General features: G+C 42.9%; 1 protein-coding gene across 5 annotated transcripts in view; it reads left to right on the forward strand.

The window, feature by feature from the left end:
- LOC134206060 (uncharacterized) overlaps nt 1-27,191 on the forward strand; it is a 672,178-nt gene that overhangs the window by 490,012 nt on the left and 154,975 nt on the right. For all 5 annotated transcript variants that reach the window (XR_009978242.1, XR_009978243.1, XM_062681739.1 and 2 more), the window contains exons 3-4: nt 4,624-5,203; nt 6,571-6,638. Coding sequence is in view for 3 of the 5 variants with exons in the window: in XM_062681739.1 (XP_062537723.1) it covers nt 4,624-5,203; nt 6,571-6,638 (648 nt within the window). In the remaining 2 variants the exon portion in view is untranslated. The remainder of the gene's footprint in view (nt 1-4,623; nt 5,204-6,570; nt 6,639-27,191) is intronic.

The following is a 27,191-nucleotide window of genomic DNA, read 5'->3' on the forward strand; positions in this document are numbered from 1 at the left end:
CAACGTCTGCCGGGTCGACTAGTATTACATATACTTTGCACAATATGTCACCTCTAATGTAATGTTTTGTAAGTAAACAAGTAATATTACACAGATAAAAATATGTTGTGATTTTAAATGTATTTTCATGCACATATTTGGAACATGCAAATAAACGTAACATTCAATCGATCTCACTGTTCTCTTAAATCGAAATAAATTTAAACTGTCCTTGCTTGTAAAATTCAATCAAAATTAATAGAATATTGAATGTTCATTCGTTTGAAAGGGTTAGCTGCAATTTTACACGTCGTTGAATTTTCAAAACTATTTGCTGTGTACGCTAGTTTAGCGCAGACATAGAAACATTTTCACCAATCAGATTTTACGTTGCGCGATGTATAAAAATATTAGGTACATCTCGTGAAGCTACGTCGCGGCATATTAATATTTTTTTTGCTGTGTTCTATTACCCACTGACCTTTACCCTCTCATCCTTTTTCCTTTTTCGATTTCGCCCTCGGAGTTGGGATTACCTGAGACAACTTCGCTCGGATTTGGGGTTCCACAGTAGCGTTAGTAATTACACTATTAAAGGATAAAATGGTCATTTTACTAATAAAATAGATGCCCACTCCCCCTTATTGGCACTGCATGCGGAGTTTCACATCTTTTTGGTAGTTTTTGTAGTTGTTATTTTTGGATGAAAGAACGTTACTTCTCAACGGAGGTATTGTAACCGTTTTTGGTAACAAGCTTCATATCTGAGGACCAAAATTGACCCGTTCTTCCTGGCAGTTTCGGAGGCTGAATATGATTTGATTGTTTTGACGGAAACGTGGTTGGATGACAGAATCCATTCTTCGCAACTTTTCGGATCAATGTACAACGTGTTTAGAACTGACCGATCAACGTTAAATAGCCACAAACTGCGTGGCGGTGGTGTCCTAATTGCAGTTTCTATTAGGCTAACCAGCTACCTGAGCGTGTCGCCCATCTCTAGTTTATTAGAGCAACTTTGGATTGTCGTGCAGCTTCCACGAGACACTCTCTCCGTAGGCGCAGTTTACCTTCCTCCTGACCGGAAAAATGACTGCACTATTATCCGTGAGCATGTGGATTCGTTAGCCTCAATTTCTTCTAGTTTAGGCCCACACTCTCCGGCGCTCCTATTTGGCGATTACAACCAAGCCGGATTACAATGGCGCTTCACCGACAACGACATACCTGTGATAGATTCACTGCTTTCGCATATGCCGGTGGCATGCTGTACTCTGTTGGATGGATTCAACTTTAATGGTTTCTCTCAAGTGAATTCCATTCCAAACCGAAACGGACGATTGCTAGATCTAGTCCTGGCGAATGATCCCGCATTACCGAGCACACGCATTTACCTACCAGTCGAACCACTGATCAGTTTAGATGCCGACCACCCTGCTCTCGAAGTGTCTTTTACTCTACCTGATCCGATTCGTCATTCGTCGCCATCTGAATGTTACTCTCTTGACTTTCGACGGGCCGATTATGATGCACTGAATGACGCGCTTGCGGTAATTGATTGGCAATTTATTGAATCGACTAACAGTATCAATGATGCAGTGGATTTCTTTAGTATTGCGCTGGAAGATGCATTTCTCCACACTGTTCCAACCAGACGACCCCCGCAGAAACCTCCATGGTCGAATTCACGCCTACGTGCACTGAAACGACAGCGTTCCGCTGCTCTCCGTAAATACTGCAATTATCGCTTCCTTGTTCTATGTTTCTTGGAAATGACACAGCAGATACCGAAAAAGAGAAATGTAATCTGTTCGCCCGACAATTCAAGCAAGTGTTTCACGATTTCACTGCCTCGCCGGTGCATGTGTTACGTGCCATTGACGGGACGCCACGTGATGTGCTGCATTTTGACATTCCTCGCATTACTGAAGACATGGTGATGGCCGCAATGCGCAAACTAAAGCTCTCCTTCACAACCGGGCCAGATGGGATTCCATCATCAGTTTTGAAACGTTGTACTGTAAATCTCTGCCGCCCACTTGCGAGAATTTTCCAGCTTTCGGCACTGCAAAGCGAGTTTCCTTCGCACTGGAAACATTCGTATATATTTCCGGTGCACAAAAAGGGAGATAAGCGGAACATTCTCAATTACCGCGGAATTACATCTCTGCCTGTCTGTTCGAAATTGATTAAAATTATCATGCATGACGCTCTATTTGCGTGTTTTAAAAACTATATTGATTTCGATCAACACGGTTTTTATCCGAAGCGGTCGGTTACTACGAACTTGGTTCAATTTACGTCCAGCTGCCTGCGTTGTATGAATTCCGGATGGCAGGTTGATGCAGCATATATGGATCTGAAAGCCGCTTTGTTACTCGGCGTCTCATCAACGGCTACCGATTGGTTTAGGTCATATTTGCAGAATCGTTCGATGCGTGTGAAAATTGGCACGTCAGAATCAGAAGTTTTCGCAAACAAATCGGGAGTACCTCAAGGCAGCAATCTGGGCCCGCTACTGTTCTCGATCTTTATTAATGATATTTTCATGCTGTTGTCACAAGGCTGCCGCCTCTTCTACGCAGACGATTTAAAAATCTATTGCGTTATAAAAAAACCTGACAGACTGCAACGAACTGCAAAATATGTTGTATATTTTTGCGGACTGGTGCTCAAGAAATCTCATGGACATAAGTATTGAAAAATGCAACATCATTTCATATTACCGGAAAAACGCACCAATCCTCTTCGACTATGTCCTGCCTGGATAATTACTTACTTGAGTTCAGCATATTAAGGATCTTGGCGTTATCTTGACATACAGACCTCACTACGATGACATTGTAGCCCGAGCTAATCGTCAATTGGATTTTATTTTCAAAATTGCCGGTGAATTCCGTGATCCGTTATGCTTTAGATCACTGTACTGTTCCCAAGTGCGATCAATACTGGAATCATCCGCTGTTGTTTGGTGCCCTTTCCAGACCACATGGATCGCTAGGATCGAAGCCGTTCAACGGAAGTTTCTAAGATACGCTCTTCGATCCCTAAGGTGGCGTGATCCGACGAACTTGCCACCGTACGAGGAGCGGTGCCGGTTGATTAGCATCCAACCACTAGAGTTTAGACGGATCGCCGCTCAAGCTACGTTTGCTGGGAAGCTGCTCACGGGTCACATCGATTATCTAGCACTACTGTCGCAGTTAAATCTATATGCACCTGAAAGACCTCTTCGTCAACGTCTATTTTTGATTCTAGAACCACAGACTAGCAACTATGCACTACACGAACCAATTCGATTCATCAGTCGCCGCTTCAACGATTTCTTCGATATGTTTGACTTTAATTCATCAGTTGACGTGTTTCGTCATCGGTTACTAGGCTTTTTCCGTACCGCTGACCGTAACCAATTAGTTTAACTAATATTCATTTAGACATTCATTGTCAGTCGAATTATTTTAATAAATAAACAAATAAACAAAAATATCGATCTTTTGGACAGGAAATTAAGAAAAACTGACTTGAACGGTCGAAAAAGCTGCGTTATCCCACAAGTTGTGAGGGAAATTAAATAGACTGGAAATTAGTAGTTGTAAGATGTAAATAATACATTGTTCTTATATAGAGATGCCTAAAACTGTTTTAGACGTGCAGAATCTACTATTTGTAAGGCGACGTCGTTGACATTTTTATTTACAACACTGTATAACATCTTGAATAGTTTTCTAGCTAATAGAGCATGCCACGCAAGCGTGGAAGGACAGCTAACACGAGAAATGTCGCTGGAGAATGGTGTACCTCAAAGGTGGGTACCATCGGTCACGCTGTTTCTAGAGGCTATGCAACCAATTTTCAAAGTTGTCCCACACACAGTATCCGTGGTGCTTCTGTATGCGGACGATATCCTGCTAATAGTATGAAGGAATAAAAAAGGTGACAAATAAAAAAAATCGAAGGCAGTCCACATGCTCGCCGGGAACCAAGCAGCAACATCAATGTTGACCGAATAGACATATCATCAACAAGGGTGTTGAAGATCATCGGTGTCACCATTGACCTGAAAATCTCGGTCAAGAAGCAGTGCCAGCAAGTAAAATCAGCCTCTTATACAAGACTACATTTAATAAATCGGACTAAAATAAAAAGTAGGGGATCCACCGGCGATAGTACGTCCAACAATGCAGAAGTCTATAGCAGACCGCTTTGTAATCAAATGTTAGTTACTCCCATGGTGAAAAATGTGAATAATAAACAACGACAACAACAACAACTATCAGGTTCTGTTTATTTTTTCATATCCAACCTATTTTATTGCATTACCAACTAATCGATATCCGACGTCATTCACAAGCAACAGTTTTAACATCATCACGGATGCTTATCGAACCCTCAAGCTCAAAATAATGAACCACACGTCGATTCTCTCCGAAGGGTTACGTGTTGCATCCGGCCACCCTGTTGCCCAGTTTATTCATGTTAAATCCGGCTCAGTCATTCATCCGTTTTATGGGTCACGACACCCCTTTCCATCTGTTGCTGTTTCTTCTACTCAGCTCGGTGTGAATTTTCAGTCCAATCACATGCTTTGAATACTCAATTACTAACCGTTGCTCTTTCTGTGCCCTTCTCTGTTTACATTTCCAGTGCAAGTCAACCGGCCGCAACAGTCGGAAGTTCGTGACTTCTACATCGAATCCCTGGCGAAGGACTCCGCGGCGCCGGGTTCCCACACGCACCACCGCCGTCCGGTGGGGCGGTTCTTAGATAGCAATCAACTTTCCAATTCGGACCGGGTCCAACTGTTCGACGAAGGGTCCAACACCTGGATCGACGACCTGGAAGCGGACTGGGCCACCGGGCATCAGCATCGCAAGTCGTCGTCAGCGTCACACCTGGATACGTTCCGCTGGAACTCGATCCATCCGAATATCGAAAATTACTTCGACGAGGGTGATAACGATGATGGTGAGGATGGCGGTGACGATGGCGACAACGATAACGGTGACGGCGTGCTGGATGGTTCCTTTCTTCCCCGGGACTGTCTGAGTCACGTGTGGAAGCAAGATTTGATGTTCGAAGACCGGATGGTGATGAACTGGAGCGTGCCGGTGGAAAACGTCCGATTCACTCGACGGGGGAGTGCGAGCAGGAGCACTAGCAATAGCATTAGTAGCATAGATAGCAGCCAAGACAATGGCCAACGCAACAGAACTGTCTATTTTAGGTAAGTGAGACACCTTTCACATCATGTATTTCCTTTGTTCCCTAGCAGCAGCAGTTTCGTTCAAGAGCATCGGATACGGTTTACGCTTACGAACCCAAAAGTTTTTCTTCACTGAAAGCTTGAGCAATCATAAAAGAAGAAGTTTAGCTTTCTGAATGGTTCTTATTGCATGGAAATGAAGGTAGTTTGCCTTTCAAACTTCTTCCTGCTTATCACACAAAGGGAAAAACTTTTCCCGTAATTGTATCAATGGGAATACGGCTCGGATTACCAATGTGGAACAAAATATATCTTTGAATTCCCGCTAAACTTAGGCATTCGACTGTTGATATGTAAAGTTCAACTAAACTGTCAAGTTTTAAGTTCAATTCATCCCCGCTTACATGAATATCAAATAATTAGAATTACTCTAACAAATGCATGTTTGCCTTAGTCTCAGTGTGCTTCTGTACGAGAATCTCAAAATATCAGAAGGCTCTTTGTTGAACTCCTCACTACGAAGTGTTAATGTTTATCCTTTCAACAGAGCAAAACATGTTTTCCATCATAACAGACTCGTATGCCATTACGAGCACTCAATTATAGTCTCCTCTGCCTACATATGTGTAATATTCCTTCCCGGAAAAGGTCTTTTCAGTGCGACGACCATTGAATAACTCATTTTACTCAGCCAGACCCCAGACTGACCAATCGTGTAAAACTTTTCCTATTTCTCCTCACCCCCGAATGCTAAATGGAATATGCGTTGAACAAGACTGGAACCGTTCTTCATCGCTTCTAAAGTTCAGCTGTAGGGTCAGTCAACTTTAAAAGTTTCCCCAACAGTCCAGTCCGGCACTGGGTAGTTGCCCTCCAGGGGTAACTCTGAAAAGTCTTTAAACCGTAACCCATAAATTATGCTCCTGATGACCAATCACCAGCTCCGTCGGTCAACATTGCCATTCTCAGTCCGTATAGGTGTGAGTAGTTAGAACCAGTCGGAGAAACTTTTCCCTTCCAGTCAAGGCAAAACAACGCATTGACCTTGCACGCTGTTCCATAAAGTCTGGCTGAGTGATTGGTTGGTAGAAGCTTTTCTTCCTCGAAGGTGGTGGGCTGGGAGGGAAAGTTCAGATACATATCTCTATGAAGTCGGTGTGATGAATCGGGTGACACGTCGAACCATAGCGGCATCGTATCGGAGCGTGGCGGGAAAAGTTTTCCCTCTGTTCTAATGGAGTTTTAAAAACATGAGACAAACTCACTCGTCGAGATCGGTTACGGAACAAAAGTGCTGTTGTTTGAAATTAGTTTTATTTTATTCGCAAGGGGTGGAGCGCTGGGGAAACTATTTTCTTTGTCTCATACTTGTTTTTCTTTTTTTGCAGGATATTATATCGTACAATGACCAGCCATATTGTTTACGAACTGATTTACACAATGGTGCTTTTAAAAGGTGAGTATCGATGGGGGAGATACAGTTGTTTCACGAATGGCCACGGGTAGAGCTGAGTATCAAATGATAACATCATGACAGATTTTAACGTATAGTATCTGTTCTTGTTATTTTCATATTATCCACAAATAGCATAAAAAAGCAAATCAACATAAAATTTTCTTATGATAATAAATTTTAATACAACGTACTATGTCATTGTAAGTACCAAGAATAATAGTTCAACAATTTACTTTGGAAAAACAACATGTTTTGTGAGTCGATAAACATTTGAATTCTCAACATTCCAACGACAACTTAATTTGATATTTTCTTGATCGGCTCCTCGATGAACCTACGCCGAATGGAGTATCCTTCTCCCATTGGACTCGATGTTGTCCGTAATAAGCCCTATTTGCAGCTGCAATATGCCTTTTCAGCTCGCGGGTAACATCATTATCGCACGTCATTGGGTACACGAACTCTCCTACAACTTCATTTTTTTTTAATTAATTGCATATTATTCGGCAATTCGAAAACCATTTTTTTTGTTTAATATCTTGGCTGTGCGACCATGTACTTCATTTTGCTGGTGTTGATCGTGATCCTTGCTGTCTTTCTAAAAGCACAATAGCCTATTCCACGGCACGGCGATCAATCCAGATAATATCGATATCGTCCGTAAAGCACAGGAGCGTATGCGATATAATGGTAACGCTTCTTTGCACACCAGCTCTCATAATCGCTCCCTCGAGCGCTATATTGAACAGTAGATTCGAGAGTGCATCACCCTGCTTCAATCCATCTAAGGTAACAAATGACGTCGATATTTCATCCGCAACCCTTACACTTGATTTCGATTCGTTCGACGTTATAAGAATCAGCCGTATCAGTTTCGCCGGAAAACCATGTTCTAGCATCATTTGGCATAATTCATTCCGTTTCAGTGAATCGTGGGCAGCAGGAGAAAGTGGGGGCAGCAGGGACTATGTCCAAGGGCTTGACGATCCCTCCCCAGGCCATCTGCGAGTTGTGGCGCCTGCCTAGGACGTGGTGAGGTTTGACAGAGGGCCCTGTTAAACCTTATAAGACCTACTTTTTGACCCCGGAACCTAAAAGCTCGGGTTCGGAGGGAAACCGGCAGCAGACCCCAGACTGCTGGTCTAGAGCCAACGGCAGTCCGTGGGGTGGGTGCTCAAGACCTCTTTTGGATTCCGGGTCTCAGGGCGTACGGACGCTGGGGAGCTTTCGGATCACGGGAACCTAACTTACGCAAATTACTCACGGTCGGACTTGGTTTTATTGAGGCAATCGTAGCAGGGCTTCGTTGGTGTCGGCAGTGATCCAATAGAGTGTGCGGTTGAGAAGAATACGGCTCGGATGCGAACGCGTCCTAGCGATCGTCGTACGGTGGAACAACTGGAAGTCAAGTGGACTAGCGGTAGCTTTGTCGGATCCGGTGGAAATCCGGTGGTTGGTTGGGTATAATCTCGTACCGGCGATCGTCGAACGATGCTGAGGGCCACGAGCATCGGAAGCGGTATCAACGACGGTAATCAACGAAGGGTGGGGCACTGGAAAGCAAACCAGCGGCCTCAAGGGTGGAAGTTCGATCTTCACTGACGCTTTTTATCTTCTTGAAATCCAAATGGCGGCCGCGTCGATGATGAGATGGCTTGACAATCACGTGGACCAGCCGGGGCTCGCCGGCAATTGGCTTGAACATCTCGGAATTCAGAGAATGGCGGTCCCGGGAGTGATTCCGGCGGGGAATCTTCGGTGGCTCCGTTTGATAAACCGACGCTGCTGAATATATCATCCGGAGGTACGGGATGACCACGGAGTGGCTAACTCCGAATACACGGGCCACTATCAATAGACACTTGCACTGCAGATGTACCGGGGCTTCGTCTTCAACGGTCCACTCGGGGCTCGGTTGGCCAAAACAGTCCCGAAATCTTCTGGTTCGAACTTGGGTGACAAAAAAACCCTCACTATCGCTTCACTCAATCGTCATAAAATGTGCTTCTTTGAGGACAGAAAAATGCCAATCCTCCTTTGATGCTTTACGATTCGCAGGTTTATACCAAAACCTTCCCGCCCAAAACCGATAATCGCTTCTTTTCTCCTCCTCTTTTATCCAGTTCAGTGGATCTCGTCACCCACTCAGCACCCAAATGATTTCATCGCACCTGGTGCGCGGGTGCGCCTCACGCACATATCGCCTGCCCCATGCGCGTCAATATAAAATGACCGTTAAAACTCGCGAATAAACTTTACAATTATTTACCCTATTTTCCCGCAATCATAATTCTGAATTATTTATTATTTGTTACCCGCCGGTAACAACCTCTATAAAAAGCTGCATGAATCCGCAAGTAGGCTCCGCCAAAGCGACCGTGTAGCGCTCAAAGCGCACAAGCCCAAGTCCTGGTGTTGGGTGGGACGCTAAACAGCCCTGACACGACGGCCCTCCGACGAGATAGGAGGTTTGCGCAGGCCCAATAAGCCGCCTTTAAAAACAACTATTACGAACGACATAGAAGATAATAAGACTCGATACAATCGGCAACGACCTAGGCGACGAATAAAGGATCATGATAGGAAGCTTGGAACATGGAACTGCAAGTCGCCAGGCTTCGCAGGTTGCGACTTCGATGTCGTAGCGCTGCAGGAAATCTGCTGGACAGGACAGAAAGTGTGGAAAAGCGGGCATCGTGCGGCTACCTTCTACCAAAGCTGTGGCACCACCAACGAGCTGGGAACCGGCTTCATAGTGCTGGGAAAGATGCGCCAACGCGTGATTGGGTGACAGCCAATCAACGCAAGGATGTGCAAGCTGAGGATAAAAGGCCGTTTCTTCAACTATAGCATCATCAACGTGCACTGCCCACACGAAGGGAGATCCGACGACGAGAAAGAAGCGTTCTATGCGCAGCTGGAGCAGACATACGATGGATGCCCACTGCGGGACGTCAAAATCGATATCGGTGGCATGAACGCTCAGGTAGGAAGGGAGGAAATGTACAGACCGGTCATCGGACCGGATAGTCTGCATACCGTATCGAACGACAACGGCCAACGATGCATAAACTTTGAAGCCTCCCGTGGAATAGTAGTCCGAAGCACTTTCTTCCCCCACAAGAATATCCACAAGGCCACATGAAAATCACCTAATCAAGTAACGGAAAACCAAATCGATCACGTTCTAATCGACGGTAAATTCTTCTCCGACATCACGAACGTACACACTTACCGCAGTGCGAATATTGAATCCGACCACTACCTCGTTGCAGTATGTCTGCGATCAAAAACTCTCGACGGTGATCAACACGCGTCGGAGTCGTCCGCCGCTGCTAAACATTGGGCGGCTACAAGACGATAGACTAGCCCAAGACTACGCGCAGCAGCTGGAAGTGGCACTCCCAACGGAAGAGCAGCTAGGCACAGCATCTCTTGAAGATGGCTGGAGAGATATTCGATCCGCCATTGGAAGCACCGCAACCGCTGCACTAGGCACGGTGGCTCCGGATCAGATAAACGACTGGTATGACGGCGAATGTGAGCAGTTAGTTGAGGAGAAGAATGCAGCATGGGCGAGATTGCTGCAACACCGCACGAGGGCGAACGAGGCACGATACAAACGGGCGCGGAACAGACAAAACTCGATTTTCGGAGGAAACACCGCCAGCAGGAAGATCGAGACCGTGAAGAGACGGAGCAACTGTACCGCGCTAATAACACACGAAAGTTCTATGAGAAGTTAAACCGTTCACGTAAGGGCCACGTGCCACAGCCCGATATGTGTAAGGACATGAACAGGAACCTTCTTACAAACGGGCGTGAAGTGATCTCAAGGTGGCGGCAGTACTACGAAAAGCACCTGAATGGCGGTATGGAAATGAACCTAGGAGCACGTGCGCAGGAATGCGACTTCTGGCTCCGAATCTCCTGGAAATCCAGGAGGAGATCGACCGGGTGAAAAACAACAAAGCCCCTGGAGTTGACTAACTACCAAGAGAGCTGCTTAAACACGGTGGTGAGGCACTGGCTAGAGCGCTGCACTTGGTAATTAGCAAGGTTATGGAGGATGAGGGTCTGCCGCAGGAGTGAATGGAAGGTGTTGTGTGTACCAGGCGGGATTTATGGGTGAACGCTTTACCACAGATCAGGTGTTCGCCGTACGTCAGGTATTGCAGAAATGCCGCGAATACAACGTGCCCACACATCATCTATTTATCGACTTCAAAGCCGCATATGATACAATCGATCGGGACCAGCTATGGCAGCTAATGCACGAAAATGGATTTCCAGATAAACTGATACGGTTGATCAAGGCGACGATGGGTGATGTGCGTAGTTCGTGTTTCAGGGGTATTCTCGAGTCCATTCGAAACGCGCTGAGGGCTACGGCAGAGTGATGGTCTTTCGTGTCCGCTATTCAACATCGCTTTGGAGGGAGTAATACGAAGGGCAGGGATTGACACGAGTGGAACGATTTTCACGAAGTCCGTCCTGTTATTTGGTTTCGCCGACGACATAGATATTATGGCACGTAACTTTGAGAAGATGGAGGAAGCCTACATCAGACTGAAAAGCGAAGCTAAACGGATTGGACTAGTCATGACATGTCGAAAACGAAGTGCATGATAGGAAAAGGCTCAAGAGAGGACAATAATGTAATCCACCCACTAGTAATTTCTTTCGGTGGTGACGAAACGGAGGTGGTTAAAGAATTCGTGTACTTGGGCTCACTGGTGACCTCCGATAACGATACCAGCAGCGAAATTCGAAGACGCATCATGGCAGGGAATCGTACGTACTTTAGACTCCGCAAAACGACCCGTTTGAATAGAGTTCACCACCGTACCAAACTGACCGCTCATTAGACCGGTAGTCCTCTACGGACACAAGACCTGAACGATGCTCGTGGAGGACCAACGCGCACTTGGAGTTTTCGAAAGGAAAGTCCTGCGTACCATCTATGGTGGGGTGCAGATGGCGGACGGTACGTGGAGGAGGCGAATGAACCACGAGTTGCATCAGCTGTTGGGAGAACCATCCATCGTTCACACCGCGAAAATCGGAGGTCGGATGTCGGACAGTAATCCGGTGAAAAGAAAGCGAGGTGCACAGCGGGCAAAGTGGATCGATCAGGTGGAGGACGATTTGCGGTCCCTCCGCAGACTGCGTGTTTGGCGAAGTGCAGCCATGGACCGAGCTGAATGGAGAAGACTTTAATGCATTGCACAGGCCACTCCGGCCTTAGTCTGGTAATAAATAAAATCATGATCATCAAGACGAGCTCGGTGGTCTAGTGGCAACTGCTTCTGCCTTATAAGCAGGAGGTCGTGGGTACAATTCCAGGCTCGTCCCTTTCCTTCTTTGTATTTCTTTCTTAGTTCTTTCTGTGTTTCACGTTCTACCAGAACGATTCCTACTGTTATAACCTTCAACACTAACAATCTTCTTTCGTAGAGTTCTCTGCATCTTTCTTAAGTAGGCGTCCAACTAACCATCCTTCCACTTCCTTAGCATTCGTAAAAAAGTGACCAGGACAGATCTCGACTATTGGAGAATGCATTGCTTCCATCGAAGACAGCGGTTCTCAACCTTTTTATTGAGAGGTACCCCTTCAAAATATTGCATTAATTGAGGTACCCCCTCCTGAAAGTAGGTTTCTAGGTTTCTTGAAAGGACAATTCCAAGCCCTTGAATCTCTTAAAAGCAGGCTTCCGCATCTTGATAAAAAGGCTTATGAGCCTCTGGCATAGCTTTCGAGGCTCTTGCATGGCGGCTTTCGAGCCACTTAAAAGGAGGCTTCCTTTGCATCCCTAAAAAACGCTTCTGAGCCTCTTGAAAGTATGCTTCCAAACCTATTGCAGGAGGCTTCTGAGTCTCTTGAAAGGAGGCTTCTGAGCCTTTTGAAAATCGGCTTCCGGGCATCTTGAAATAAACTTGAAAGTAGGCTTTCGAGCATCTTGAAATAAGCTTCCGAGCCTCTTGGGAATAGGCTTATGAGCTTCTTAAAATAGGCTTACAAGCCTTTTGAAAGGGGCTTCCGAGCCTCTTGAAAGGAGCGTCCTGAGCCTCTTGAAAGAAGGCATGCAAGCTTTTTGAAAAAGGTTTCCTACCCCTTTAAAAAGCGGTTTACGAGCCTCTTGAAAGTAGACTTCCGGGTGCCTTAAAACAAGGCTTCCGGCCTCTTGAAAAGAGGCTTCCCAGCGTGTTGAAAGCAGGCTTCCGGGTTTCTTGGAAGACGAGTCGCTAGAGAGGAGGCTTCCGAGCCACTTGAAAGTAGGCTTTCGAGCCTCTTGAAAAGCTTCCGAGCCTCTTGAAAATAGGCTTCCGAGCCTATTAAAAGGAGGATTACAAACCTTTTGAAAGGAGCCGTCCGAGCTTTTTGAAAGAAGGCTTCCTACCATTTTAAAAGGCGGCTTCCGAGCCTCTTGAAAGTAGACTTTCGGGCGTTTTAAAACAAGGCTTCCGGTCTCTTGAAAAGAAGCTTCTCAGCCTCTTGAAAGCAGGCTTCCGGGCTTCTTGGAAGACGGCTTTCAGGCCTCTTGAAAGGAGGCTTCCGAGCCTACTGGATAGAGACTTCTGAGCCTATTGTAAACAGGGTTGCAAGCTTCTCTCAAAGCGAGGCTTCCAGTCCTCTCAAAAGGAGGCTTCCGAGCCTTTTGAAAGTAGCTTCCCGAGCTTCTTGAAAGGAGCCATCCGAGCTTTTTGAAAGAAGTCTTCCGACTCTTTTAAAAGGCGACTTCCGAGCCTCTTGAAAGTAGACTTTCGGGCATCTTAAAACAAGGCTTCCTTGAAAGTAGTTATCCAATGTCTTTTGGAAAGAACCTTTCGAGCCTCTTGAAAAGGAGTCTTCCGAGCTTTTTAGAAGAAGGTTTCTGACCTTTTTAAAAGGAGGCTACCGAGCCTATTGAAAAGAGGATTCCGGGTATCTCAAAGCGAGGCTTCCGGGCCTCTTGAAAGAAGGCTTGCAGGCCTCTTGAAAGAAGGAGGCCTTTGAGCTGTCTGGGTGAATGCTTCCGAGAAACAAAACGCTCCTATCGAATAGACTTCGCCGCCGTGCCAAACTGACTGTCTACAAAACGCTTACTAGGTGGGGTCCAGATGGTGGAGAAGGCGAATGAGTCACGAGTTGCATCAGCTGTTGTGAAAACCATCACGCGAATATCGGAAGACTGCGGTAGACCGAGCACGAAGCAAGAATGACGGGTAGTGATCAGGTAAAAATGGTTCTTGACAACGATCCTACGGGAACAAGAAGCCAAGGTGCGCAGCGAGCAAGGTGGATTGATCAGGTGAAAGACGATTTGCGGATCCTCCGCAGACTGCATGGTTGGCGTCATGCAGCCATGAACTGAACTGAATGGAGAACACTTTTATGCATTGCACAGACCACTCCGAAAGTGATGCTCTCATGCAATAGTCCAGGCTTGCACCACCTACGAATTTGTGCCAATTGTTCAATGCGAATGCTAATGCTAATGATAGATCATGATCATCAGATCCAGGTACACTTGTGCTCCTGGAGAGTATGTTTGAATGCTAATGTTTTTCGGTATAAAACCGGTTTTTTCTGTTCAGCCATGATTCGGTAGTATGGAGCAATGTTATTCATCAGAAACGGAGAAGGGTATTTTGGTCGAAAGTTATTCGGTCGAAAGCCATTTGGCCGAATGTCACTTGGCCGAATAACACGTTAGGCCAAAAGTCATCTATACGAATTCCATTTGGCCGAATTGGGCGTTTGGCCGAAATGGTTATTAGGCCGAAAACGATTCGGCCGAAAGTGTCATTTGGCAGAAAAATGCATACAGAAAAAATGGTCATTTGACCGAAAAGAAGGTTCATTTGGCCAACAATATGATTTGGTCGAACGGATCATACGGCCGAAAATGTCGTACAGTAATAAAAATTCAACGAAGTTGACAAATAACATTTAGCGTGTATTTATAACTATTTTAAAAACTAAATATCTATAAACATAGGAAATTCTACATAAAGGTCATATAAGTAATGAACTTTATATAAATAAAATCGCCATAATAAAGAATCAAAAAACACGCACACAAAGGTCTTTAGCCAAATAAAGGCTTATGTGTGTTGGCTTATAGCTAAAATTTATGTGTATTTGCTTGAATCTAATTATTGGATGTATATCAGTCTATGGCCGAAAACATCGTTCGGCCGAAAATGTCATTCGGCCGAAACGGTCGTTTGGCAGAAAGGGCCATTGTCATTTGACTGAGAATGTCATTTGTCACTTAACGGGTCGGTCATACGGCTGATACATTGTCATTCGGCTGAATAGATCATGTCGTTTGGCCAACCAAAAGTGAATGTAAAAGGTGTGAAGTTTTTTTTATATACTTTATTTCCGTGATTTTTTATATTAGTATTATAAGCTCATCACGTCAAAGTATGAAGTGATTAATAATAATTGAGAAGAAATAAATAATAAATGGACAGTGATGAGTGATAGAAACCTCACTGTGAACTCACACTTTTCACTTCTAATTTCTCACTCCTAATTTTTAATTTAAATTTTCTAATAAAGAGTGAAAAGTCAAGCGTCTCACTGCTTATTTCTTGTCACACATTTCACACTTTCTACTTTGCACTTCTCAGAAGCGGAATGGGGTAAGTGAAAAATGAGAAGGAATAAACAAAATTAAAGAAGAAGGAAGGAGAAAAAAGTAAAAATAGAAAAAGAAAATGGAAAAGGAAGAAGGAAGCAGGAAGATAAAAGGAGTATATATGATGAAAGAAGAAGGAAGAAAAGGAAACGAATGGAAGGAAAACAGAGGCGGAAGAAGGATAAAAAGAAAAAGGAAGGATGATGAGAGAATAAGAAAAAGGAAGAAAGAAATACGGAAGATAAAAGGAAGAAGAAGGAAGAAAAAAGAAGACAAAAGGGAAAAGGAAGAACGTAGAAGGTAGAAGCATAACAATAGAAGAAAGAAGGAAGAACTGACTACCCACTCCCACTTTTAATTTGGCTTAATGACCATTCAGCTCATTGATTATTTGGCCATATGAACCTTCGGCCTAATGACCAATAACGTCTGCAAGGATCTCATTTGAAATGCAAATCGCACGTCAGAGGTTCTGGCATGAACATGCTGGTTATCACCAGAACAATTTGGATAACCTAGGGCATCTGCTATAGACTTATTTGAATAGTGAATTATTCTCTAGGCTGTTGCTTTCGGTTTAGTACCAGGATTAGTTGACCTGACAGACTAACTGATCTCAACTCCAGAATATTTGGAGAACTTAGTACATCTGCTTTAGACATATTCGAAAAATATGGGCTCTTGAGTTTGAACTTCATGATCGAACTTGATGAACTACTCCGTGATTGATCAGAACAATCGTAATTGCACAGGAGAACCAATGGTAGACTATGGGAGTTGCTTTCCAACCTCAATGTGTAAAGTCCGAGAGCTCTAAACTTTTCAACCCAGCCAGCCCCAGCATGGTATTGCTTTGTAGCCGGTCATCTTACCGGACGGCCAAGGAGGGAAAACAATTTGGGAAATGGCCATTCCGTAAGCCCTCCGGATTGTGGCCAATGCAATGTGGCCGGATTACATCTAAAAGGCCTAGGTACGTTAAAATATTATTTAAAAAAAAAAATATGATATCATAATGTTTGACATATTTTGATTTAAATAAAATCTTTCCGTCACTGCAGTCTGTTTTTCAGGGATTTGCAAAATTCAAACTGCTGTCCGAATTCAAAGACCTGGATTGTAGCCGAGGTGACCGGTTTGAACCCAAGTGGTCCAAGAACCCTTAGAATATTATTTCCATCATTGTTTTGTGAAAACATGATGTTTGAGGTGTGACTCAATTTACAAAATGGCCATTCCGCAAGTCCCCCGGATTGTGTCACTTTTATACCGGATTGAACCCGAGTAGCCCAGGAACCCTAAACATATAATTCAGATCATTGCTTTTGAAATCATGAAGTTTGAGTTGTCGCACGACATTTTTTGGCTCAGTTTAGAAAATGGCCATTCCGGAGTTCCCCGGATTGTTGCCGGATTGAGCCCGAGTGATCCAGGAGCCCTGAAAATATCATTTCCATCAAAACAAACGCAAAACAAAATAATTCACAATTTCAGAATGCGTCAAACAATCTGGTTCATTTTCTACAGCAAATAGTGGAGCAATTTTCCAAATCGAATAAGCATTGTTGCAATAAAATCTGTTGACAGAAAGTGACTGAAAATATTTTTTTTCATGTTTTGTATGGAGTGGCATCACTGTGCACCGTGAAGTTCTTCGAGCTGTGAAACTGGCTCTTAACAAGGTCATTCAGAGCAGCAATAGAGCTTTACGAGGAACTTCCCATCCAAGCCACAAATCTCTGGCCTCCTGCATCGCACGGCGTTTTGGGTGCGCCCGAAATGGTGGCTCCAGTGACGAACTACTCGCGGAGAACCATTCGGAGGAATTGTTGAACCTCCGGAGGATATTCTGGAGGAACTTTCGAGGGAATTCTTGGAAGAACTTACGGAGAAACTTCCGAAGGAATTTTCGCAGGAACTTCCGGAGAATATCCTGGAGGAATTTCCTGATGAACTGCTGGAGCAACTTCCGGAAGAACTTCTGTAGGAATTTCCAGAGGAAGTCTTGGAGGAATTTCCGAAGATTTTCCTAAAGGAATTTCCGAAGAATTTCCTGAAGGAATTTCCAAAGGAATTACTGGAGAAGCTTTCGAAAGAATCTTGAGGAACATCCGGTGGAATTCCTGGAGGAATTCGTGGAGGAGCTTTTGGAGGAATTCCTGGTGGAACTCCATGCGGAATTTCTTGAGGAACTCTTGGAGGATCTTCCGGAGGAACTCTTGGGGGAACTTACGGAGGAATTCGTGAAGGAACTTCCGAAGGAATTTCTGAAGGAACTTCTTAAGGAATTCCTGAAGGATTTTCCGAAGGGATTACAGAAGAAACTTTCGAAGGATTCTTGAAGAACTTCTGGAGGAATTCCTGGAGGAACTTCCGCAGAAATTCCTGGAACAATTTCTGGAGCCACTTGCAAAGAAACTTCCGAAAGAAGCGCTGGAGGAACCCCGAAGGAATTTGTGAAGGCACTTTCGAAGGAATTGCTGGAGAAACTTCCAAATTAATTTCTGGAGGAAATTTCTGAAGAATATCCGTAGAATATCTGTAGAACCATCCGGAGTACTTTAATTAGTGTTTTTTTTTCAACGCAATTAAGTACTACAAAACGGAGCTTCCTGAGAACTTTATAGATGATTTTCCGGAGGAATTTCTAGACAAACTTCCTGGGGAATTCTTGAAGGAACTTCTGAAGAAATTTCTGGAGAATCATCATGTAGGAACTTCCGAAGGAATTCCTGGAGGTTTCTCCAGAGGAACATCCGGAACGATTTCAGCAAAAACTTTCTAAATAATTTCTTGATGAACTTTCGGTGCAATTCATGAAGGTACTTTCGAAGGGATTTGTGGTGGATCTTCTGGAGAAATTGGTGATGGAGCTTCCTTATTGGAATTATGTACAACACTTCAGAGCCTCAGTTGCTCATTTGCTACCGTCGCTGGCAGACGTATAGCAGCACGTTGTTCTCGAACAGCACCATAAAGCGGTAGCTATTGTTTTCGGTTTGTTTTCTAGATTTCTCTCGTTCGTATGCCATGTGCGAAATGATTGTGAATACGGTGCAGTTTCGGTTCCCACCTTCAGCTCCCCGTCCGACATGGGTTGAGATAGCAGCCTTTGTTCGACAACTTGGCACGGATGTATCACATATGGAAACAGTGTATAGAACAGCAATGGATAGATCGCTGTTTATTAAATTCGTTTCGCAAGATGCTATGCGAAATGCGTTGATCAGGAACAAGGAGCCCCGAAAGTTTTCTTATTCGAATGGAAATTCCGTGGAAGTTAATATGGTCGTGGCAGGTAGTAACATTCAATACATTCGTGTGTTTGATTTGCCGCATGAACTACCGGACAACGAATTAGGGAAAGAGACAAATATTATCCGGGAGAAATTCTCACAGGATTTGGGTTTAGACCACATGTTCACCGGAATTAGAGGAGTGTACATTGTTATGAATAAGGAAGTTCCCCCTTCGCTTCAACTAAACAATTGGACGGCACAGACCGCATCGTGCTTTCGTGCTGTGCGGTTCTTTCTCTCTTTGCGGAAGGAAGTTTTTAATACTACCCGAAGCTATTTTAATTTCAACGGTGCTTCTTAGCGCTATTTGTACCCACTGATCCCGTTACGATCTTTGCAAGGACCCGTGCCTTCGTTTTACGTTGGACCCGTTTGCGGAAGTAAAATTCCGACAAGCGGTGGTAATCCTGCAGGGACACCGTTCTGGGAAAAAACCTCTTAGAAGGTCACGTCTCCACGCTCAGCAATGAGTATTAACAAAAACAAGAGGAAGGGGAGTCTCTGAATTCTCCACTTCCTTCAAAGAAACAAGGTTTCAAGACCGTCCTGCCCAAGCGCGGAAAAAATAGAAGGAAGCTGGAGAATTCAGATATTCCTTCTAACTCTAATATCGGAAATAATTCTTCTCCAATCGAACTGAGCAATCAGTTCGATTTGATTAATGATGAAATTGAGCAAATCGAATCTACCTCTAGCCCAGGTGATTCGATTCATGCGAAAAAGCAAAGGATTCCGCCAATTGTGGTATCTGTTGCCGAGTTTTCTGGCTTCCGGAATGAGATTTTGAGTAACCTTCAGGGGATCAAGGTTTCATTTCAGATTGCTAGGAAGGGTGACTGCCGCGTTTTGCCGGGATCCTTTGACGATCGCAAACGTCTTCTTCACTATTTAACTGAGAAGCGCCATAAATTCTTCACATACGACGACAAAACTGAGCGATTGTTCAAAGTCGCCTTGAAAGGTCTTCCCAATGATGACAAATCACTGGATGAGATTAAAATTGAAATTTCTGAATTACTTGGATTTTCACCAGTCCAAGTAATTAAGATGAAAAAGAAATCCCACTCTGGTACTTCCCAAAGGGGCATTTCTCAAGAATTTTATTTAGTTCATTTTAACAAAAGTGAACTAAATAATATGAAAAGTTGGAAAAGGCCTGTATTATGTCCCATGTCCCGTGTTACATGGGAACATTTCCGCAGGCCTGGGGAAATTTAAAATCCCACTCAGTGCCGTAAGTGCCAAAAGTGGGGTCACGGAACCAAACATTGCCACATGGATGCTAAATGCATGATTTGTGGTGGAACCTCTCACGCCAAGGACGCTTGTCCTGTGAGAGAAGATTCCAATAAATTTAAGTGTGCAAATTGTGGGGGTAATCATAAATCCAATTTCTGGGAATGCCCTTCACGCAAAACAGTTTTGAATTCCCGTGCAAAATTGATGACGGGAAATTCCAATCGGATCCCAGATTCGACGGGTAGAAATTTTTCAAACGCTCAAATTTCGAAACCGGTTACCGGTCGAGCAATTCATACCCACCACAATTCACAAACAAATTTTGCCGCTCGTCAACGGGTAGCAAGCACTTCAGTAAATTCCAATGTGTCGGATGTACCTACGTATGCACACATCGCTGCTGGTAGACAAAATTTCTCTTCTCAACATGAGGTTTATACCCATGTCCCAACGGAAAATAACGGTCATGTTGCCGATTCAGGTAGCATGACTGCTTCCGATTTTGATTTTTAACTGAACAATTGCATCACATGATTGATGCAATGTTCAAAGCAAATACCATTCCTGAAGCTGTTCAGGTTGGTATAAAGTACACACAAAAAATTGTTATCGGACTCCGTTTCAATGGATCCAAATAATTGTGTGAAAGTTCTAAATTGGAATGCCCGCTCTCTAAAGGGTAAGGAAGATGAATTATTCAACTTCCTTTCAGTTCATAATGTGCATATTGCCATTATAACTGAAACGTATTTAAAACCAGGACTCTCCATTAAAAGAGATCCAAACTATTTTATCTACAGAAATGATCGTCTTGACAGCGCCTGTGGTGGGGTCGCCATTGTCATTAATAGACGTATCAAACATAAATTATTTTCTTCGTTTGAAACCAAAGTTTTGAAACCTTGGGAGTTTCTGTTGAAACAAATTTTGGACAATTTTCCTTCATTGCAGCCTACTTGCCTTTTCAATGCAATGGGCAGCAAAAGAATTTGTTGAAAGCTGATCTTCAAATTCTGACTCGCAACAAATCAAAATTCTTCGTAATTGGTGACTTCAATGCCAAACACCGTTCATGGAATAATGCTCAAAGCAATTCCAATGGTAAAATTTTATTTGAAGATTGTTCTGCGGGATATTATACTATTCAATATCCCAATGGACCAACTTGTTTTTCTTCCAGTCGAAATCCTTCTACAATTGATTTAGTTTTAACGGATTCAAGTCAGCTGTGTGGCCAATTGGTAACTCATGCTGACTTTGACTTCTGAATCACCTTCCTGTGACATTTGAAATCTCACAAGAAGCTATTTATAATCCAATCAGTTCTACTTTTAATTATCATAGAGCTGATTGGGATTTATATAAAACGTATATCGATAGGAATTTTGATGTTGATATTCCTCTCGATACCAAAAGTGATATTGATAATGCTCTCGTATCTTTGACAAATTTAATTGTCGAAGCCAGAGGCATTGCAATTCCGAAATGTGAAGTTAAATTCAACTCCATTATTATTGACGACGATCTTCAGCTACTGATCCGTCTTAAAAATGTGAGAAGAAGGCAATACCAAAGAACTCGCGATCCCGCGTTGAAAGTTATTTGGCGAGATTTGCAAAATGAAATTAAAAACGTTTCGCTATTCTGAGAAATACCAACTTTGAGAATAATGTCTCGAAGTTGGATCCCAGTTCGAAACCCTTTTGGAAATTAACGAAAATTCTTAAAAAACCTCAAAAGCCAATTCCAGCGCTTAAAGAGGGAAATAAAATTTTATTAACAAATGGCGAAAAGGCTCAAAAACTTGCTCAGCAGTTCGAGAGTGCCCATAATTTTAGTCTAGGTCTCACTAGTCCAATTGAGGATCAGGTTACACGGAGCTTCGAAGACATTCTCAATCAAGAGAATGCTTTTGACCCTTCGTTGGGAACTAATTTGGATGAAGTGAGATCTATTACTAGAAAATTTAAAAATATGAAAGCCCCGGGTGATGATGGTATTTTCTACATACTTATCAAAACACTTCCTGAGAGCTCTTTAACGTTTTTGGTTAATTTATTTAACAAATGTTTTCAATTGGCATACTTGCCAGATAAATGGAAAAACGCCAAAGTTGTTCCAATTTTGAAGCCGGACAAAAATCCAGTTGAGGCTTCTAGTTATCGCGCAATCAGTTTGCTTTCTTCAATAAGCAAACCGTTTGAAAATATTATTTTAAATAGAATGATGGTTCATATTAATGAAAATTCTATTTTTGCTGATGAGCAATTTGGTTTTCGCCATGGGCATTCAACCACTCATCAATTATTAAGAGTTACGAATTTGATTCGACTTAACAAATCTGAAGGATATTCGACTGGAGTTGCTTTTCTTGATATAGAGAAAGCATTTGACAGTGTTTGGCTTGAAGGTTTGATTGTAAAATTGATGAATTTTAATTTTCCTCTGTACATCATTAAACTGATCCAAAATTATTTATCAGATCGCTCACTGCAGGTAAACTATCAGAATACTAAATCTGATAGATTACCTGTAAGGGCTGGTGTCCCCAAGGCAGCATACTGGGGCCCATATTGTATAACATTTTTACTTCTGACTTACCTGATTTACCACCAGGGTGTCAAAAATCTTTGTTTGCAGATGACACGGGCCTTTCAGCCAAAGGGCGAAGCCTTCGTGTCATTTGTAGTAGATTGCAAAAAGTTTGGATGTTTTCTCCACTTACTTGCAAAAATGGAAAATTTCCCCGAATGCTTCCAAAACTCAGCTTATAATTTTCCCACATAAGCCGAGAGCTTCTTATTTGAAACCTTCTAGCAGACATATTGTCACTATGAATGGGGTTCCAATTAATTGGTCTAGCGAAGCTAAATATTTAGGACTTCTGCTAGATCAAAAATTAACTTTAAAAATCACATTGAAGGCCTTCAAGCCAAATGTAACAAATATATTAAGTGCCTATATCCACTTATAAACAGAAAATCAAAACTTTGTCTTAAGAACAAACTTTTGATTTACAAACAAATTTTTAGACCTGCCATGTTGTATGCTGTGCCAATATGGGCTAGTTGCTGCAATACCAGAAAGAAGGCACTCCAGAGGATTCAAAATAAAATTTTGAAAATGATTCTAAAGTTGCCTCCGTGGTATAGTACCAATGAACTTCATAGAATTTCTAATATTGAGACATTGCAACAAATGTCCAACAAAATAATTTCCAATTTTAGACAAAAATCGTTGCAATCTTCTATTGCAACGATTAACTCCTTGTACCCTTAGTATAAAATAGGTTAAGTTTAGTTTAAGTTGAAAACATTGTAATTCCTACATGGTTCAATTCAACCAGAGGAAAAATTCTAACTGCCAGAGGCAATTGAAATGTATTAATAATAACTAAAAGCGTAACATAGCAAATAAGGATGATAGTGTTAAGAAAACACGGAACACCTAGTCTAAGAGATGAATGCATGTATTAGATAATTAGCAAATAAAATTAGTTAAAAAAAAAAAAAAAAAAAAAAAAAAAAAAATTGGACGGCACAAATATATTATCAAAATTTACGGAATAAGTGCTTTGTGTGTCAAGCAGAAGGGCACCGAAAATATTTGTGTCCAAACTGGAAAACAGGAACCAAAAAGAAAAGCAGGATAACAGGCAATTAAGAGAAGGCGAGAAGAAAACCTATTCGGATGTTGTGATTGGATTTGAAGGAAGAGTAGCTGAACAACCAAACGTTGAAGTTTCGGAGAACGACGTGATAGAAGTAGTAGCGGAGGGAGTGGTTGAGTTGGAGTCTAGCCCAGCAAAAACGATAACCCAGCAGGCGGAAATTTCTATTCCATACTCAATGGTAGAGAGGGAGAAGATGGCGGAGACCATGAGTTTCAAGAACAAAACCGATCGGATATGGTTCGTGAAAAAGGCGATATTGGGATACACGGATTACGTAAACGGATCGCTGAAGACGGAGGAAAAGAAGCAACAAAAGTCATCAACGAGTCAACGGAGGGATCAAGCAGCTGAGGTTATAGCCATAGACCGGTCGCCCCCAAAAAAGACCTCTCGTAAGGATGTTTCCACCGCATGTCTGAAACATCTTCAGATTAATATAATGTACGGCTCCGTAGAGCTTTTTTATAAGACAACTGAGCCTACTAAATAAACAATTAAAAAAAAACACTTCAGAGCCTCTGCAGTTCCTGCAGGAACCTCAGGCGGTTCAAGACATCAAAAAATAGTATTCCCACTGTTCTGATCGAGGTTCTGATACATTCAAAGCAGTCACTGAATTAACTAGAATTAATTTAAAAGTTTATTTAAATAATTGAATTTAAATCGTCCCTAGAAATAATTAAAATCATCTTTGGAAAAATTAGATATCCTTTAAAACTGGAAAGGTCATATAAAATCTGTCCGGCAAATCCGCATGCATTGCGTTTTGCAACTGCGGCAATGATGTGGAATTTTAAAGTACAAAACGTCGAAAACCCGCTTGCCGTTGCCGTTCCGTTGCCGCACTCCATTGCGTTTCCCCCTTAATTCCCTGACAACGAACAAAGCTCCAGGGCCTGATTGAGCTCCGAACAATGCTCTCAAGGCAGCGATCATAGCGAACCCGAACATGGTCGGGCTAGCTATGCAGAGATACCTCGATGAGTGTAGTTTCCCCGATAGATGGAAATGGCAGAAGGTGATTCTGTTGCCGAATGCTGGGAAACCGCCGAATGACCCCTCGGCGTACAGACCAATCTGTCTTTTTGAGACGACGAACAAGTTGCTGGAGAGGATCATCCTCAACGAGCTGATCACGTGCTCAGCGGATACGGACGGCCTGTCAAGCAATCAGTTTGGATTTCGTAAGGGTAAGTCCAAGCTGGACGTTATCAACTCAGTAGATAAGACCGATGAGATAGCGATCCAACGGAAAAGGCGAGGTATTCGATACTATACGTTAGCGACACTGGATGTGAAGAATGCATTCAACAACGCAAGCTGGGATGCGATTGCGCTCTCGTTACGCCGGCTTTGCCCGCCAGTTGACCTGTAAGGGATCTTAGAAAGCTACTTCCAGGACCGTGTACTATTATACGAGATCGAAGCCGATCAGAGAAGCGTTTCTATCACCGTAGGAGTTCCACAAGGATCAATACTGGGCCCGGGTTCTGAGCGTCAGGTTTTCTGCTGGTATCAAGATCGTCGGCTTCACTTATGTAGTCCTGGATGTCTAAGGACAGTCAATTCCAGAGGTAGAACTGACCGCAGCACACGCGATCAGCATGGTGGCAGATTAGATGAGCGTTAAAGGCCTGGAGCTTGCTCAACATCCCTAGTAACATTTTAGTTTTATACCGGTTTCATCACACACTTGTACAGTAAATTATGGTCTTCAAGAGTGTTATAAAACTTTAAATGTTACTTGGGATCAGACGGAGGTGATAATCGTCAAGTCGACACATCGTGCAGTAATTCATGTAGATGAAGTTGTGATCACGTCAAAGCGGAGCCTAAAGCTCCTGGGGTCATGATAGACGACAAGCTGTTCTTTGGCATCCACGTTGACTATGTATGCACTAGGGCATCGTTTGCTTTTGCGGCATTATTAACCCTTATGCGGCCAACAAAAAAAACACACGTGGATGGCCGACAGGGTACCCGTGTTCCACTAAATTGATATTCTCATAACTTCAACAATTTTCAACCGATTTGGATAATTTTGACAGTTTTGGAAACAGAAACTCATATACTTTTCGCCCATTGTCAAGATTTACAGCTTATGTCCATGGTTATTCAAGAAATCTTTGAAGTAAGGCTTAAGATCCCTGAAATGAGGTCTTAGTCATCCGAGAAATCTCTGGAGTAAAGCCTAAAGATCTACTCGCGTAACCAAAGGCCTATTATGCAAATTCAAATACGGTACATGCTCTTTGTGGTACTTAGCATAGAATGCGTTCACAGTATATGTTCCGAGTAATCCAAGAAATCTCTGGAGTAAGGCCTTAAGGTCTACACTCGTAACCATGGGTCTATGGACTTGTCTCAAAAGTGGTACATGCTCTTTGCGCATCTTGAAATCAAATGTGATCACTACATACGTTCTGCGCTATCGAAGAAATCTCTCGGAAAAGTCCTCTGGCGCCTTCATTGCATACGTTCATGGTCATCCAAGAAAACCCTGGAAAAGGCCTTAAGATCTACACGCGTAATCAAAGATCTTTCAGAATTTTTCAAAAGTGTTACATGCCCTTTGTGGTACATAGAATAGATTGCGTCCATTGCATAGGTTCATGGTCATCCAAGAAAACCCTGGAAAAGGCCTTAAAATCTACACGCGTAACCAGAGATCTTTTAGATTGTTTCAAAACTGGTACATGCCCTTTGTGGTACATACAATAGAACGTCTTTATTGCATAAGTTCATCGTCATCCAAGAAAACCCTGGAAAAAGCCTTAAGATCTACACGCGTAACCAAAGAACTTTCAGATTTTTCAAAAGTGCTACATGCCCTTTGTGGTACATAGAATAGATTGCGTCCATGCCATAAGTTCATGGTCATCCAAGAAAACCCTGGAATAGGCCTTTAAATCGACATGGGCACGCAGAGGTCTTTTGGCTTGTTTCAAAAGTGGTACATGACCTTTGTAGTACATAGAATAGAATACGTCCATTGCATATTTTTTTGGTCTTCCAAGAAAATGCTAGAATAGGCCTCAGGATCTTCACAGGTGATCAGATACCTTTCGGATTGTTTCAAAAGTGGCATATTCCCTTTGTGGTACATAGAATATACCGCTTTCATTGCATATGTTCATTGGTATGCAAGAGAACATTCTAGACCAACTTTTAAAAAGGGATTAACAGCCAAAATTTATTCATTCTGATTCTTTGTCCCCATATATAGTTATATATGTAGACAAAGAATGAGAACGAATAAATTTTGGCTGTTACGCGCTTTTCAAATGTTGGTCTAGACTTGAACAATCCTCAAGAACTTCACGCGTAACCAGAGTTCTATCGGCCTATTTGAATAGCTATACATGCCCTTTATGGTACGTAGAATAGAATGTACCCATTTCAAATGTTCATGGTCATCCAAGAAAACCCTGAAGTAAGGCATTGGGATCTACACCAGAGATATATCAGCCTGTTTTAAATTTGGTACATGTCTTTGGGGTCCATGAATAAAATGCGTTCATGGCATATGCTAATGGTCATTCTAGAAATTTATGGAGTAAGACTTCTAGGCTTACACGAATATCTAGAGGGTCTTTAAGGTCACTCCTTACGAAATCCAAGTTTGACAATGCTCGCGTTTTCGGGAGCACACCACTCGATACAGAAGCAACGCACAACTGTCATTTTTATTATTTTACGCATGCTGCGACGC

The sequence above is a fragment of the Armigeres subalbatus genome, chromosome 1, assembly GCF_024139115.2.
Source record: "Armigeres subalbatus isolate Guangzhou_Male chromosome 1, GZ_Asu_2, whole genome shotgun sequence".
NCBI lineage: Eukaryota > Metazoa > Arthropoda > Insecta > Diptera > Culicidae > Armigeres > Armigeres subalbatus.